Source organism: Ostrea edulis, chromosome 7, assembly GCF_947568905.1.
Source record: "Ostrea edulis chromosome 7, xbOstEdul1.1, whole genome shotgun sequence".
Classification (NCBI taxonomy): domain Eukaryota; kingdom Metazoa; phylum Mollusca; class Bivalvia; order Ostreida; family Ostreidae; genus Ostrea; species Ostrea edulis.
In genome coordinates this window covers 45,449,673-45,468,416 of record NC_079170.1, presented here as the reverse complement: position 1 = coordinate 45,468,416, position 18,744 = coordinate 45,449,673, and the positions used below count along the sequence as shown (strand labels likewise).

The following is an 18,744-nucleotide window of genomic DNA, read 5'->3' as shown; positions in this document are numbered from 1 at the left end:
GACTCAATTGAATGACGATGAAGATCCATCCTTCCCATGTGCCCTGAACACCATGCATAGGTTTAAGTTTGGGCACTTCAAACTATTTAAGGAAGATAAAGCAGTGGCGAACACAATTATGTTAAGCATGCATGTGATTTATTAAGTATTGACTCATAAATGCATATGTCATTAATTTTACTACTTTTAAAAAACGGATTCAAAGCATCCTATTGTTTGTTATCCTGTTTCCCCGGCCTTCCCATAATGCTCTATAAACGTTTGCGGGGCGTTATGGGAAGGTCAGGAAAACGGGCTATTTGTTTTATATCAGTAAGAGGTGAAGATATGAAGATTGATTAGAAGTATAAAAGGTAGGATATATCCCGATAATTTTCAACTGAACAGGATAATCTGATCGTCCAGCTCACGAAAATGTGAAATAGACTTAAGGAAGTAATAAATACAAATTGAGTGTTGAAGTAATATATTTTTGTCTTATGTCAATGCCTGTCTTACTGGTGACAATACCAGATACAAGTCGGGTAAAGTGAAGCAAATTTTATTTAAAGCCGGCACTATATACATTCAACAAATCAAACACAAGCTCTGTAGAGCTTTTTAACCAATAATATATTTCGGTTTCCCAGCTTGTAAAATGTAAAGTTTTATGTCTACTGCTTTAATTTAAGTTGATAGCTACACGTTAATCAATATTACCAGTAGATAAAACATCCAAAGAAAGGATGTTGTTGTAGAAAACAGATCCCGCAACGTTTAGTGTTCAATAATTATCCGCATTCAATTTACCACTACATGCCAACACCTATTAATGCTGACTTGACTTTGACTTTTGTATCTAATCTAATTTGAACCAGAAATCGATCAAAACGAAAACTTCTTTCTGAAATGAATTCCAAAAACAGGTCATTTAATGAAAGAGGCACAAACTTGTGCCCATGTAAATTACAACAGACTTTTGGAAGACCTTATTTCAAAAGGAAACATTGATAGAGTCGATGGGAAATTCCAGCATCGTGTAGATATTAACTTGAAAATAACTGTGCGTAGAATCAGAATGATTTTTAAAACAAATTATTTTTCCCGACGATTAATAACAAGAAATGGATATTGTTCGGTTCTAGTTGTTTTGAAGAATCGGTTCTCTATAATGACAGAAAGTCAAGTCTTTAATCCATAGTGAGGCATGATGGTGTGAAGTGTTTAAAAGACGTACGCGGGTCCTGTTGATTTTAGCGAAAAAATGCTATCTTAAATTCACTAAAATCTTCATGGAACTTTTATACGTGTATCAATTTGTATTTGTAGCACTAGTTTGCGTTTTATTTCTTGAATATTTACCTTGATATGGTTCATATTCCAGAATTCGATATTTATATTTGCAACATTATGATTTATATAATTATTATGTTTCATAAAGAGCCATTATGCAGACGTATTGCATTTGTAAATTTCCGTGTGTAATTCTGACAGATATAACAGCATGAGAGGTTAAAACATTTCTACGTACAATTAAAATCACAATTACAGAATGAATTTACATCATTCAATATTTTCTTATAAGAAAACCGTTTATTTCTAAATTTCACTGGTTATCAATATAAATGCGATTGTGAACTTTGTGCCCTCAACATGTTCTAGGCCAATCAGTAAATGGGTTTTTGAATATAGATAAGACGTAGTAAGATATTTATTTGATCTGTGATCGACGTGATACTGGTGGACGTCGGTCCCCGGGCGATCAACATAAATGGAAGAACCGCTGTAGAAGCAGTGTCACTCTGTCTGGTTGTCGGGTATGGTGACGCCCTGTTTAGTCGTGAAGACACATATTTTGACGCTCTCATTGTTTGGCTGTAAAGCTGGGTACCGTGAAATAATCAGATTTTCAGTAATTGGACTTTCATTGTTTTAATGGTACTCTTATCCCAAGAATTCCAAACAACACAGTGAAATACACAATTTACATGTTTCAAGGTTAAGGAACCGTGTCATTGAAATCACATCACAATAAAACCCTAACCCTAAATAAAACTAAAATTTGAACAATTTTCTTGAATTTATATGTTTCCACAGAATTGTGACGTTCAAACGATTGGTTGTAGAAACCGACATTCTGACGTTCAAAGTTAGAGTGGTTGCACACACTGTAATGGTTTCGGTGTACAGAGAACTGAGATACTCTAACATATTAGAGACAGGCATTGTGACGTCCAAAACTAGCTGTAGAGTTGGGTATTGTGACATTCATAATCTGCGACAGAATTCAGTCTAGTGACGAAGACTTTTCACCAATTGAAAGACCGGGTTTCTCTGATTTTAGGACCTTTTAAATAAACGATTTCAGGCCCTCGTATTCAACTACTGTAATCCAACTTTTATTCGCGTGCGCGAAATTTTCTCAGGTTCACGAGAACCTCTTCATCGCAAATATTTCTCGCCACGAACCGACCTTTCATGTTTCGTGTACGTTTAAGATTACCTTGATTGCGAAAAGTTGTTGCTGTGAACCAGTTCTTCAGTGGTAAATCGCGAAATAATGTCCCCGCGAATAAAATTTGGTTTAGAGTATATCGACATGTCTAGTTGTAATATAGTCGAAAGAAGACGGAGAACACGTAAATGAATTAAGTATAAGAAGGTCTTTATCAAGGCCCTGCGAAGTTTGTAATTAAAAGGTTTGGATGCGACAGTAGAGGTATAACTATAGGAAATACAGGGTGCAAACGTGAACTTGAAATATGCTGGAATAAAAGACTGAAACAGGTTTTGGGGCATTCTGTTGGAGTTCCCTCGTTTATACACCCTTTATAAGGTGACCAGTTTTTGTATCCTAATGTCGCAGAATTCCAAGTTCTAAATCTGCATGTTATTACAGTTTCTTGGTCATCTATTATATCTTTTATCTTTATACTCCTATACATGTATTTCAGTTTCATAATTTATGATACAAGTAGTTGAGACTTGGAACTAGATCACATGTTGTAATTTATTAATTTGGTTCATATATTTTTCGAAATAGAACACCGATTCTTTAAAAAAAAAACCCGTTTCAATTAATTTACTCGATTGATTGATGTTTTCTGCCACACTCAACAATTTTTCAGTTATCTGGTGACGCCCAGTTTTATTGATGGAAGAGAGAACCCAGATACAATGTACCTGGGAAGAGACCACCAACCTTCCGCAAGTAAACTGGGGATCTTTGTGAGTTACCGGCGCGAGCGGTATTCGAACCCGTGCTGACCAGAGGTGAGAGGCCGTGTGATTTTGAACGCGATGCTCTAACAACTCAGCCATGTAGGCCCCCTAATTTATTTGAGATTTTGTATAAAAATTCAATATTTTCGCCAATAATTTAAAAATTTGGTCTCCAGTCTCCAACCCCACTTTTTAAAAGATCCATTTTAAATTTTAAAACACAACTTGGAAAATTTTGTGAAATTTTAGAAATTGACATTACTCCTACATGTAATATGTCTTTTTAAAATCTCGAATCTGATATCATGATTTTTGTCGTAAAGCAAGTGCAAAAGGTGATTATTTATTTCCATTACTTGTATTAAACTTTTTTATCTGTATTGTTAGAGGACATGATTATGTATCTATTATGTTTTGATTGATTTATGTTGCTTATATTGTGTTGACACCAACGTACAAATAAAGTTTAAATGAATAATTCTTAAGCGCAAAAAGGTCATGTTTAGAACACTGTAGCTCAATAATAAGCATTGCGACCCAGTTTTTCATTTCAGTTTCCTAGTTCTCCTTCAACGTAGAAATTGAAAATACATATGTACACTTCCCAAAAAATTGACATTACTCCAAATACCTGGTGCGAACCTCTTTAAGGTCAGGATTTCGCAAATTATATGGTTGTGATCATGTTATGTTTTGCAAATACAACCTGTCGTTAGGTTTGCTACATAGATATGACGATTCTTTTTTTAAAGTGAGTCAAAAATTCTCCTCAAATATTCCAACCTGGATAATGGACACTATCTTGCATTACGTTTTCTGCACATGATATCTCCTAATAACGGGGAGACTTGTTTGCACTTCATTTCGAGTTCACTAGCTAATTTACACACTGATTTGAACTACGAATGACTCCTTTTACCTGATCAATATATAGGACTCACAGCGAACATGGCATGACGACATGGGATGCTTACTCTTCCTAGGCACCTGATCCCACCTCTGGTATATCCAGGAGTCCGTGTTTGTCCGACTTAAGTTGAAGTTAACCCTAATGTACGTCAGGGTTTATCAATTAAGCTGATCAGGAAAATGAATCTGTATTTAAGGCTATGACTACATTTCATTATAATACCTGTATCAAAAACGAAAAACTGTCTGGAATACTGTATCGATTAATATGGTAAAATTGCGTTTTGTCATTTCAGTTTCATTCTTTTCAATAATAAATATATTTCAAATGAGCCCATGCATCCTTTTATTGGAGTTCATTAACAATTCAGAGTTTTTTTTTTATATTTTACGAGACCGTTTTGGGGTCCATGGAGAAATGTATAACACACTTAAAGTGATGAATGTGAATTTTGAATGAGATCATTTCGTGTTTTCGAGCATTCAGGGACATAGTTCGAAATATCTGACGTTTTCCTGACTTTTTATGATTTTGATATTTACCGTGCCAGAAAAACGTCAGAACCGGCACCATTACGTAAACTGAACAAAAAATTCGCCGCCTACAGTTTAAATACTTGCGAGCCAAATTTAATGTTAAACTCCTAATTAATAAATAAAACCATGCTTCTTGTACTTACTAATATAGATTTTATGGGTTCTTTCATCACATAAGTAGCTTCATGGAAACATTTTAACAAACTGTCGAACTTTGTTTTGTGTCACGTGACTTGTTCGCTCAAATGACAGCGATAATTCGGTTGACTACAATTGTGTACTTCGATTATCGAATTCTGGAGTGGTATTTTCTTTTAATCGATAAAAGCCAGGACAATGTCAGATATTTCGGACTACCAGGTATAATGAATAATAAATAACAGATCCAGTTAACCGTCTTCTCGCCCGATTTAAATTGCATTTTCTTTCTTCATTTCAAAATTGAATCAAAGGTTTATTTTTTCGCATAGGAAATCATAAATAAAGCTTACTAATATTGACAACATACATTTATGACAAGTAGGCATGTTGCTTGCATCAACAAATGTATGTAACAATAAAGCAGTTAAGGAAAAAACACAATGAGAAAACATAACAGTGGTTTTAAATATACTCAAGTAGAGTTTGAGAATAGAATGCATACAAGTAGAGTAATAAATCACGCACTATCTACGATCTAAACTAGTTGACGAATTTCATAACTCGTATAAGGAATATAAAATAGAGAGTTGGGCAAAAACGGACCCCTGGACATACCGGAAATGGGATCAGGTGCCTAGGAGGAGTAAGCATACCCATTAAACGGCCACACACACAGTGAGCCCTTCATCTTGATCAGGTAAACGAAGTTATCCGTAACTGATAGCTGATACCACCTTCAGTAAACTTCTACAACTCATGGGTTAAAGAAACATATATACCGTTTCTGTACTCTTGTTCAAACTATTTTGCCACCCGAATTTCTGTAATAGCATGCGAACTGAAATTTCTGAATCCATTTCCTGCACGTAATATCACTGACAGAACGATGTCATTATCTTTGAAATCAGTTTTGACACCTGTTCGAGTTCTACGTGATTACACAGATGTTTCATTCAGAGGGTACTTGGGACGGTTTTGGTTTGTAACGGAAACCCATGCAAAATAATCAAGTTCTTTACAAGGGTTTTTGCTTTTAGAATGTAGGAGGACATACCATGTACTCGCTTTGCAATATTTTCTTAAAGGGGACAGGAGTCAACAACTTGTAATTTTTTCAAAAATTGGGAAAGAAACAAACCCCTTTCCTTACGCACATATTCAATAAACAATATGTAAAATAAGAAGGTCCTCGCTTGAAAACTCTGGTAGGAGTTCAACGTATTCTTTACAAGACTTATGAGATTGATCATCGTTTGTTATCTTTATTTTTTCACAGAATAATCATGTGCTCTCTATTTAATATTACCTCAAAACTAACTACATGTAAATTCAACAACATGTCAGTATAATTTTCACCAAATTTGAAGAAAATCAAAATATTTGCCATGCACATGCCTTCAATGCCCATACAGACACACTGCAAGATAAGAAGGTCCTTTTCAATATAGTTTGTAAACCAGCACAAAGTACCATTGATTTAATTTCAGCAAGACTCCAACGAAACGTATCAGTTTCTATAAGGACATCAATTATCCATTAATTAATTATTAGTCTTTTATTTTCAATTGATGAAAAATTAGCACCTTGATTCTAATCAAAACTTCCAGATTGAAGTTAATTCGGTGACATGTTTTTGCTGATTTGAAATGTGTTTGAACTTCTCGTCACTGATAAAAGACTTCTCTCATAGTTCTGTAAACCGTTAGAGGTGGATACTTCTTCTAGGTATATCACAATGCAATAATGTATCAGTGACTAGTTAATTTGTTGTCTCATTCATACTATTTCAAAAAGAGATTTTTTTTCAATGATCGATTGCGATTGTCGTTAATAATGTTGATCTCAACCAGACAGAAACGACGTTAACTGATGAAAATGATTTACAATCTGCGAATTGTGACTGCAATTTCTTCCTTCGTACTTATTGTTTCATGTTTTCGAGAAGAAACATTCACAACTGAGTATTGTCATGGAAATCGACAGATTATAAAAGAAGTCCAGTTTAACAGAAAATATGCTTCAATTCCCTGTGTTGTTAGTTGTCTGGAAACCAGAAATTGTATCTCCGCTTCTGTTTGCGTGGTTGAAGAAGGTACGCGATGTGTGCTACTGACAGAAAAGTATTCAAACGATACCAGTGTATGTTTAAACAACTGCAAACACTACTTAATGGTAGGTACAAAAATATGGTATTAGCAAAATCAATTTTTTTATAGGAATGAACGATGAAAATCATCCAACGCTTAAATAGATATATACGTAATATTTACTTGCATTGTAATTAATCGGATTTTCAAAAGAGAAAAATGAAGACCATTTATATGAGATGGTGAAAATAATTTTCAATTTCAAATAGGAATGTTTAAATGACGCTACTTCTAGCGAATAACACAGTGTGAACTATTTTTTAATTTGTCCAATCTATTTTTTTTCTCATTTCAATGACGTATTCTAAGGCTTGTATTGTAAATATCATATTGATACAATAGCAAAAAACTGGTGCACTGTGCAAATTTGTAATAAAAATTTTCAGCAATGTAAATATGAGCAAAATATAGACGTTTTGATAAAATGATCAACTTTTAAATAGAAAGCGGTGAAATTTTTACAAAAATATTTTCACATTTACAATATTTAAATCTGCATTGACGAAATCTTAAACAAAAATTACATGTGTACGGTGATGTAGCTAATTTAGACAGCATTTTTTTTTTTTGCAGTTCGCCAATGTCCACATTTTTTGTGTTAATGTCTGAATGCAGAAGCTAGTATACCCAACGTTCTCTAAAAACGGGCATTGTTCTATGTTTTTCTTGGTTGTCTTCATAATCTACCAATGCCTGTATTGTTTCATTATCATTCATAGTCGGCCAATGCGTGCATCGGGCGACTCCATAGTTGGCTAATGGCTGCATAGGGAGACTCCATAATCAGCCAATGCCTGCATTGAGGGACTTTCTAGTTGGCCTATTCCTGCATTGGGCCACTTCAAAATAAGAGTTAGTTTCGCATTGGACGGCATCAGAGTCGGTTAATGGCTGCATTGGCAACTCCATAGTCGGCCAATGTCTTTATTGGTTGACTTTATAATCAGTCAATGCCTGAATTGGGCACTTCAAAATCGATCTATGTCTTATTGGACATCAGAGTTGGTAAGATGTAGTAATGATGATCATCTCAAAAGTAAATCAACCATCCCCCCAAATTCCAAAATGGAAGATTCATTCCGAAATATAATACACAAGCTGAAGACTGCAATATGTAGGGAAGTTGATGTTTATTTATTCCACTTGATCAGCAACTCGTCTTCCTCCTTTAAGGGTTGATGTACCCACCAGTGTATACCTGGAACCAAAGTGACTTATTAGTCATGCTAGTAACTTTGGAACGTTTGTATTGGACAAACTTAATGATGCAGGTTTTAGATTGACCTCGAGGCAAATCTTGTGTTAGGGATTTTATGTAAAGCTTTAAGGTCATATCATAATTGTGTGTATACTATTTAATATTATCCGAATCCATCAGATTTGCAATTCATGGAGAGATGTCATAATGGTTATTAAAGTAGCTTGTTTGATTTACGTTTCTTCGAGATTTGTTCACTAACTCGAAATAAAAGACGCCCCAAATTCCCCGCGCCCCAGAATATACCGCCCCTGCTTCCTATTTGGATTTCTTACTGAACATAGAAGTTAACAAACTAACGACTCTAATTTATGAAAAAGATGATAACTTTTGTTTTTTCATTATTTGTGTAGCAATATTGCAATATTGCATCATCACCTGCATATGGTGTTTCTTGCCTGATTCTCAAATTCTATGTTCAATACAATATATTATATAACCTGTCATTAGGTTGAATGATGTCTGGTGTGTTTCATGCCAATGATTAAGCTATTCTGACACGCTGATTTCAAATTCGGATTACTCTGTTTACTTTGCCAAAGATAGGGGAAAAGCAAAGGATATGACCAGTCAACAGGGACTGCTTACTCGTCCAATGCACCTAATCCCACCTCTGGTATTTCAAGGGGTCCAAATCCATCATACTCTAAAGTCTGTGTCCTTTATAGGATTTATGAGACTGGTCACTTTTCGTTATATTCACCCTTTCCCACTGAGATGTCACTAGCTGTAGGTGACGTGCCACATATTTACACCGATGCATTATGGTAAGAGTTCATCTACAAAACCTGTAACATCCCCTTCTTGATGTATAATATTCGAATCTACGATCTCCAAGACGAGATAAGTATCTTACTATGGTCTTCAACTGGGAATTAGATCCATCGAGGGCGTTATATCTATTAACAAAATTTAATTTAATTGATATGTCGATTTCATATATCCAAGTGAACACCACTGAGCCCTCCGATTCTGTTTCGTACTTCGATATCTTCCTTAAAGGGACATTAGCTGTCATTGTGTCACCACAAATTCAATTCAATAAAATTACTCCATCTTTCATATCTTTTATAAATTAAAATTTTATTCAATGATTTAAAACACTATTTACCCTCAAATCAGGCACAGGAATATGTAATTTCGATGATTAGATAACTCGCAAGTGTATAATTCTTCGTTATATACATTTGTATTTCTTTACACTAAATGTGGTTATCTAACGCAGTTTTATGGGATTTCTCTTCTTTTTGTACAAAATAAATGTTTTATTAGTCATTAATATATCTTCCCATGTCATTGAGAGATTTAAAAAAAAGTAGTTGCAATGACTTTCACAGCTAATGCACTTTTAATGTAGACGTTGAGGGCAAAATGAAAAATAACTCAACTTATGACAAACGGGATGATATAAGATTCTCCATTGCCAACTTCCAATATTTATGTAGCAACAGTCCATTGACACTTGTATATAATTTTTATTTCCCTTAACTGATTCGATTTGCGAATGCATGTTCTACGTATGATCGATTTGGAAACCGATACACGTTACTGACAAAAAGGTTGATATTATCGGAATTTCAACAGTTTATTTTAAAGTCAGCCTTTCGCAAGTGCTCTTTATAATGATATAATTTGCAAATACATTCATGTCCTTAGGTGGAATGCTTTTGCGAATCATTATTCACGCGATAAACAGATAACATTTGCGCAGGAATAGTGAGATTATGTAGACACATTTGTGTATATCATACTGATATTGTCTCAATTTACATGCAGCTGGTGTATGTCCTTACGTCGAAACCGTTTTGTTGATAATGTTTGTTTTCCTACGCCATTCCTGACGTCATAAAGTGACTTCATAGTCAAGCCTGACCCATACAACCAATACTTACATGTACATGCTCAGATCAACATCTTCTAAAGTAGCCCAAGTTTGGAGAGAAAGTTATATAAGTGTTGCAATACATTCTGCAAGCAAATCATATTTATACATATAATTATGTTTCAAATTCTTGTAGAGTTCCTTGAACGAATCTACGGAAGAAATACCCTGTGAAAATGCAACAGACCCCTTCAAAGTTTTTAATGGTACCCCAAGTTTCGGTAAGATTTTTGAAAATAGTCCTTCATTATAGAAAACGAGACATTAAAAAATTGATAAAATACAGCAATTCACGTGAGGCACATTTGTATTAAAAAAAACACCCCAGCAATACGCTGAAACCAAAACTTCATCCAGTATAGCGAAAATGAAATATACTGTAAGGTGGTCTATTCTAGCGACACCAACATTATAATTTACGAAAAAGTAAATAAATCCGAAATGATGTATATGCAATAATTTACGCAAGCATGGGGTATCGTTTTTAAAAGTAATTTCACTCTCGTGTGATGTCATATGTTTTTGCAAAATCTTTATTTCATTAAAATTTGTGCATAATTGAAATCTATATTTAGAAATTTTATTCACTGGGTATAATAAAAAACATATGGTACACAATTTGAAATTGGAAAGATTTATATTTTTCATAAATTATCAATTATGTATATTACAAAAACGTTGTCAAGGGCAATAACTCTTATGCTGGTATTTCTCTATTGTATGAATATTATCCAATGCTTTCCTTGATACCCATTATTAATTGATTTATATTTATAAAACATCAGTTTTTTTTAAACTGTTAAAATTAAAATTTTGTCATTCTAACAAGTTTTTATATATCTTTATTATGTTATGTATTGAAGATTTGCGATTTTCTGATGTTGATATACAATTTTGTTTTTGTTTGTCTGACATCTGTTAAAACAAATCTGGCAGCATATAATTTCTTCGGTTGTTGATTAAATTAACCTATATTAAGTAGAAATCAGTACAACTTTTCTACTTTGAACAATTAAGTTGATAAGTCCAATGAGAGTGGAGCTACTTTGTTTAATGAACAATATTTCTCATTTTGGTATTTAAAATAAATATGAACACATTCATTCGTGTCTCTCTCCTCAGGATGTGGAGACTGTGATTGTGTTTCTCTCTCTACTTCTGAATCCGGGGAGTACACTTTGAATATTCAGGGCACGCTTGTCAGAGTCTTATGTTTATTCAAATTAGGACAAGCCTGGACGGTAAGTCCATCATTTATTTCCATTCTTACTAAGATTTCCAAATTACTAGTACCTTTTACATTGGTCCTCTGGAGTAAATTGCATGTTAATTTCAATATACAGTATTGGATAAAAATCTGATAACAATCTGTCTACAGGTTATACAGCGACGTGTGAATGGAGACGTGGACTTTTACAGAAATTGGAGGGAGTATGCCGAAGGGTTTGGATGTATAAGCAGCAGCCTGTGGATCGGTAAGTGTGTTTCCTTATGATCGGTATGTTATTTAAAGACAATGCGATTGTAACTCCTGAATAAAAGGTGACCATAACGATCAGTAATCAATCTCATAACTGTTATAAGCATTACACAATAGAGAGTTGGGCAAACACGGACCCCTGGACTCACCGGAGGAAGAATCAGGGGCTTGGGGGAATAAGCATCCTCTGTCTACTGGTCACACCAGCCATGAGCCACATATCGCGACCAGGCAAACGAAGTTATCCGTAGTCAAAACCAGTGTGCCAAGAACGGTCTAACAATCGGTATGAAACACCCCACACAGCACTTGACCCAATGATAGGTTGTATTGGCAAACTAGATCGTTATAACAACCATAGAATTCGCGAAATGCTGAACCCAAACGAGACTGCGGAGACCCTGTCTGGCAGTAGCCTGCCTCGATTAAAAAGCCGACCACAATCAGAACAAGCTTTTGCGTATCGAACCAGCTAATGTATTGAATAACAATTCACATAGTAAGACAACACCACGTGCAGACCACATAACTTGTTTAGATTGTACAACACAATTGCTTCACGTAATTCAATATTTCAAATTGGCTTGGTATTTGTGCATGCATATTATGAATATGAAAGATTTATCATATCTATTACTTCATACACATGCACAAAAGATGGGTCATTACACGCCAGTGGGGGTCCTGGGTTCGATTTGCCATCCCGACATCTGGTCAAACCTAAGACGTTGATCATTGGTAGTGTCTAATGATCAATATCAGTTCACTGCTACAACAATGAGTGACATGCAATGGTCAAAATCTACTGCATCTGTCAAAAACTGCAGCAAAGAAAGCAATATTCGAAATTTGTTATGAAACACTTCATAGTTTTTTTCGGTTTTTTATTGGTTGTATCATACAAGTAACTATGAAAGGTATTTTGCTCTAGTACTTTTGTTTATTTTTAACAGGAAATGATATCATTCACGCTTTAACATCCACGGGCCACAACCACCTTCGACTAGAAATGGTGGACGAGAATGACATCGAGTATTATATCGAATACACATACTTCGCTATTGACGAAGAGACGGACAAATACCGGATGCATATAAGTAACGTTGGAGCTGTTGGAAATGCATGTGAGTCACTGTTTAAATACTATATACAGTATTATTTTGATGTCCTCCTTGAAAGTTTCTAGGAGACGAATTAGATAAGCATGAGTTGTCAAATACGTAGTGTCTCATCTTTGAAATAACATAAATGTCAAGATCTAACATAAGGTCAGTAACAATCCTTTTTATGCAAAAGATAATCTAACAAAATACAGAACCAGTATTTCTAATTTTCAAATCAATAAATTCATACACAACTCGTATGACGCGAACCATGTTTAATACGCTACTTCGGAGATATCAGCTCTTCTGTGATAGAGGTACATTCAGTGTTCCGTTGAACGCTTGGGTGGGTACAAGATGTATACATATACTATAGACTAGCTATGTTAATACGGATAAAAGTAATGAAAGTTTAAATTTTATATCAAGGCAGCGATTAGCATTTGTACCCACCGCGTGTGGACGATAGTATGTTTTGTGTCTCACTGTGCGTAAGAGTTCCACAAAGGGAAAGAAGTATTGAGCAACTCGGGAATTGCGTATTGCACTACAACACGTTCAAGGATGACGTCACTAGGACTATAGACATAAAACGGTATAGTGCACATCCTGTTCGATTGTTAGTTTAAGAAAACGATACAGGTCTGTGTATTTTACTGATTATCACACTACTTGAATCTTGAAATTTTGTTTACATGATGAACTGACAACATTTGCTCAGCAATAGCGATCTTGTGTAGAAAATAATGCTTATCCTTATACTTGTAAACATTTATCAAGTCTATGCCCTTGTGCCGAACCCGTTTTTTGACATTGTTTCCTCCGTAGTAAGCAATATATCATGTCCTGATGTTACGTCATAGTTAAACTTACGAAGTGCATGTTACTTACATGATCATGCTCAAAATATGTACCAAAATGGTTTTGATGGATAAAAAGTGAAGATAACGAACAATGGCCAATCTCAAAACTCCTACAAAGAATACAAAATTAGGGGTGGAGCAAACACGAACCCCTGGACATACCAGAGGTGGGATAAGTACTCCAACAGCTTAAAGCATTCGTTAACGTTCCTTATATACTTTGGAATCTAACATTCAAACCTCATTTTTGAACGACCTAGCTCCGACCGAATTTCCGTGAAAATAAAAGTCAACAAGTAATTTTCAGGAACTTACGTATTTCCAGGTGGCAAAACGGAAATCATTAATTCCACTTTGATACGTATACATCAGTGTTCATCAATCAAATCTATTGTTTTTTAAAACTTTAGCCAGGATTTATTTTCGTTTCACTTCATAATGATTTTTGCGGATCCTTTTTCAAAAAACGAAAATATTACATCATCAGTTCTTTTCTTAAAGAAATAAAGGAGTATGACACTAATATTTGCATATAAGAGGGGATGCTATAAAATGTCATGATATTATATTCATGATAAAACATTTCTTAAGCGTATTCTTATAAGTATAGAATTTGCAGTATCAATTTCGTTTTGTCGAAACATCTAAATTCCGTTTCGTAATTTTAGAAGACGATTTTGTGTTGATGGATTCATAGTTAGTGTGGCAGAATAGCTTTGTTTTAAAAATAACAAATACTTGATTGGTGATTAACACTCGTTAATGACAAAGCCTTGAACGTATATTAAACAACCCGTTCCGACTTTGTCCTTTTGAGTGGTGAGAAGTTTTCCGATGGATGCTAGATGTCAAACGGCGCCAAGTCAAACAAAAGTTTTTTGCCGCAAACCTCTAGCATTCTGGAGTAGTGGGATCATGTGCCTAGAAGAACTAAGCATTCCCTGTCGACTGGTCACACCCACTGTGAGATAGATATATTCATCCGATAAACGGACTAATCCGTAGTCAAAATCAGCGTGCAAAGAGCGGTCTTAATTTCTACGACATGTTGTATTGGTAAATTAGATCGTTATAACGACCATAAACTTGTCAAAATGCTGACTTTCAACGAGACTGTTGAAACCGCTGTAGCATCAAGTTATTTGTACGTAACCTGCATTGATTTAAAAATGATCTTATGCAAAACAAGCACTTGCGCACCGAATCAGTTGAAAGACAAACACGATATGCAGGTGATAATGGGTTATTGCTACATGTAAATGAATATGGAAAGTTGACGATGGAGGAGCTTAAATCATCCCGTCTACGATAATGTTGAGTTGTTGCAAATTCTATGGTCGTTATAACGATCTAATTTACAAATACAATCTGTCATTGAATCAAATGCTGTTTGGCGTTTTTCATATGAATTGATAGGTCATTTTTACATACTGATTTTGACTACATAATATTCCGTTTACTTGATGGAAACATACCGGTACATTTAGGGCTCACGGTGAGTGTAACAATTCAACAAGAAATGCTTACTATTTCTAGGCACCCGATCCCACCTCTGGTATGTCCAGGGGTTCGTGTTTGCCCTACCCTTCATTTTGTAATCTTTCTAGGAATTATGAGATTGCTCACTGTTTGATATCTTCCCCTTTACATTCATGCTTTCTAGGTTTGACATTTGCTCACTTTGCAATGCATGCTTAACTAACTCTACAATGTGTTATTATTTCATTCGCAGCGGACACCTTTTCGGGTAACTGCGCCACCTATTGCCATGACAACATGAAGTTTACCACATACGACATGGATAACGACGAGAAATCCAGTGCGTCGTGTGCAGTGAAATACAGAAGTGCTTGGTGGTATCAAAATTGCTTCTATCTCAACCTCAACGGCGACTACACGGAGAGAACCCTGATGTGGTGGAAATCTGGACGGAAAATCCTCAGTAAGGCTCAAATGCTGCTACGGAAGTAACTCGTGTGAACACATTTTAAGTGGTCAAAGAAAACCTTTAGTAAGACCGAAATACTATTTCAGGAGTAACACGTGAAAGGGCGAAGATAACGAACAAAGATGAAATCACAGGCACCAATGCATATCCATGTAGGGTGCTCTATACTATATTCATCAAGATTCATACTCACGTCGTTCTCATTCATGAGGAAATGGCTATCATTTCAATTGGTAAAGATATCGAAGGCAAAAACATTGGAAATGTAAATATTTGCATGCATCAGAGGGCGAAATCAATATTAGAATTTGATTTCCATGTAAAGTTGTATCTTTGTAAATATTTCTTCAAATGACGTGCCCATGATGTGTATCATGTTTTGTAATTGTTTGATTATTGTGCCATGTTGATAAATTATTCCCCCCTCCCCCAATATTCACACATTAGAGTTTTGATATCACGGTACGAAACAGTATCTACCCTAATTAGTAACTCAAAACTATTAGTTACACAGTTAGCTAGTGACCTGATACGGAAATATTTTTTTTTTTGGTCACGGCTGCAAGTCGAACCCGACAATAAATACAATTACTCTCCCAATACGGATTTTACTCGCATAAGATGGTATTTTTCAATGCGTCATGTGACCAAGATCTGACCAATTAGATTTCAACAATTTTGTCTGAGGCGTGATAATCATTTATATGCACTCCAAAAATTCTAATTAAAAGTACCTCGTGTACATACCCTGACATGGAGCTTAGCCAGAGAATCGCAGAATTTTTCCCAAATCAATAACATTAAAAGCTATACCTCTTCAACACTATACACGACCATTCCTCACGATAAATTAAAAAAACTAGACTTTTTGATATCATAGAAAAACCTGGACTTGATATGAGAACGTTTAGTAACTATAGGCCAGTATCAAATATCCCATTCATCAACAAGGTCATCGAGCGTGTTGTTGCACAGCAGCTTAATAGCCATCTCACCAGAAATGGTCTACATGATGATCTGCAGTCAGCTTCTAAGACCGGTACCAGCACTGAGACAGCCATGCTACGAATAAAAGCAGACGTAGAAGCAGTACTGGATGAAGGTGACGCTATGCTCCTGGTCCTTCTTGACCTAAGTGCGGCATTTAATACCATCGATCATACCCTCTTGTTAGAGATACTAACGTGTGGAGGCTGGATTGACGGACACAGCACTCCGTTGGGTACAGTCTTACTTGAATGGCCGCATACATGCGGTGAAGATCAACACCAGTGTGTCCTCAGATGTACCACCGTCCACCGGAGTGCCCCAAGGGTCCGTTCCCGGCCCCCTTCTATTCCTGGTGTACCTTCTCCCACTCAGGAGAGTTATTAACCAATATACCACAAACCGTCATGGGTTCGCAGATGACACTCACCTTTACAGCCATTTGAGTGTAAAAAAAACACACTGTAAAACGAATCTATCAAGTCAACATTATTGAGGAATGCATAACAAGTGTCCGAACCTGGATGACTGTGAACAAACTTAAACTAAATGATAGAAAAACTGAGATTATGGTGGTTGCTAGTACCCACAACCAGTGCCTTGTAAAGGATATCCGTCTGAAGATTGGTGAGGCAATATTGACACATAAGACTACTATTAAAAACATCGTTACTGTCCTGGACGCCTCCTTATCAATGGAAATACAATTCAACTCCGTGGTAAGGAAGATGTACTTCAACATCAGGAGAATATCCAAGGTGAAACACCATCTCAACCAGGAAACGTATGCGAAGGTCAACAATGCAACAGTCATATCACACCCTGACTATCAGAATGCCCTCCTGCTTGGCATGACCGATCGCCCCATGTACCGACAACAAGTGGCTCTGAACAACACTGCATGTTGTCTCACAAGAACGTGCTACATACAACATATTTCGCCGATACTTCAACAACTACACTGGCTTCCGGTAAATCAACTTGTTGTGTTTAAAGTGCTGACAACCATACATAAATAACCACAATCTTTCTCAGCACCAGCATACATGAGAGAGTTTTGTCCTGTTTATCAGCCACATAGGACCTTGAGATCAGCATCCGACCAATGGAAATTGGTAGTGAAGAAGTCATCAAACAAATACGGTACAGGAGCCATAAAATCACTAGGTGCACAATTGTGGAATAAACTGCCACTGGAACTTTGAGAGCTTGAAGCACATGGAACATTCCGTAAGAACATAAAAACACCCTTGTTCAAGCGTGAATATGCCCTGTGAATGTAGAATTCAGTGTAGTATCAAGGATTCCATGTGCAAACTGAATTTTGATCCAGCATACGAATACCTGTATGCCAATTTTATCTTGTCAACTCAAAGTCAACCACTTCGTCATTTTACTACCATGTTTTATTTTAATTCTTTCTATTGTTTTATCATTTTCTTCATAGCTCTTACAGGTCTTTTATTAGAATGCAAGGTGAAGATAACGAACAGTGATCAATCTCATAACTCCTACAGGCAATACAAAATAGATAGTTGGGCAAACACGGACCCCTGGACATACCAGAGGTGGGATCAGGTGCCTAGGAGGAGTAAGCATCCCCTGTTGATTATTAATTATTATTAGCACGAACATTGTACAGCGCATAGAAACTATAGGTAATTTTGCACTTTATAATGAATAAAAAATAATAATAATAGACAGTTGCTTATTCAGCAAAAATGGAAAACGGAAATATTAATACCTAGTGATCAGTCATTCAATAACTTACTTTGTTAAACACCACTCTGATTACACGCACAAGTACTCTGAAGTTGAAATAAAAAATATGCTAGGGTTCCTCATTCACAATATCTTCGTGGTCTTTGCCTATCAGGTCTTCCAACAGTCTGTTGGAATTCCCATGGGCATGAATTGTGCTCCTTTGTTAGCTGACCTGTTTCTATATTCATATGAAGCGGAAATTATTCAAAAACTTCTACGTGAGAAGAAAAAAAATCTCTCGCTGTGGCCTTCAATTCGACATTTCGATATATCGATGACGTTTTGTCTATTAACAATGATAACTTTCATTCATATGTCGATTTGATATATCCTTGTGAGCTCGAAATAAAGGACACCACAGGGTTGTCCACTTCTGCTTCATACTTAGATATTTTATTGAAAGTAGACATTGATTGCAAATTGGCAACTCAACTGTATGATAAACGGGATTATTTCAGCTTCTCCATCGTCAATTTCCAATATTTATGTAATATTCCAGTATCACCTGCATATGGTGTTTATAT

At 35.7% G+C, this 18,744-nt stretch overlaps 1 protein-coding gene and 1 long non-coding RNA gene across 2 annotated transcripts; both read left to right on the top strand.

Moving 5' to 3' along the window:
* The first annotated feature begins 214 nt into the window (after window positions 1-214).
* Window positions 215-10,288, top strand: LOC125656099 (uncharacterized). Its single transcript, XR_007363014.2, has 3 exons — window positions 215-353; window positions 3,108-3,252; window positions 10,212-10,288. It is a non-coding gene; the product is annotated as an uncharacterized LOC125656099 (long non-coding RNA).
* A 914-nt stretch (window positions 10,289-11,202) lies between these two features.
* On the top strand, window positions 11,203-17,932 carry LOC125656487 (fibroleukin-like). The gene is made up of 4 exons (XM_048887089.2): window positions 11,203-11,316; window positions 11,454-11,550; window positions 12,509-12,679; window positions 15,254-17,932. Exons 3-4 carry the CDS (start codon window positions 12,565-12,567, stop codon window positions 15,490-15,492), a joined length of 354 nt encoding a protein of 117 aa, XP_048743046.2. The 5' UTR covers window positions 11,203-11,316; window positions 11,454-11,550; window positions 12,509-12,564; the 3' UTR covers window positions 15,493-17,932.
* The last annotated feature ends 812 nt before the right edge of the window (window positions 17,933-18,744 follow it).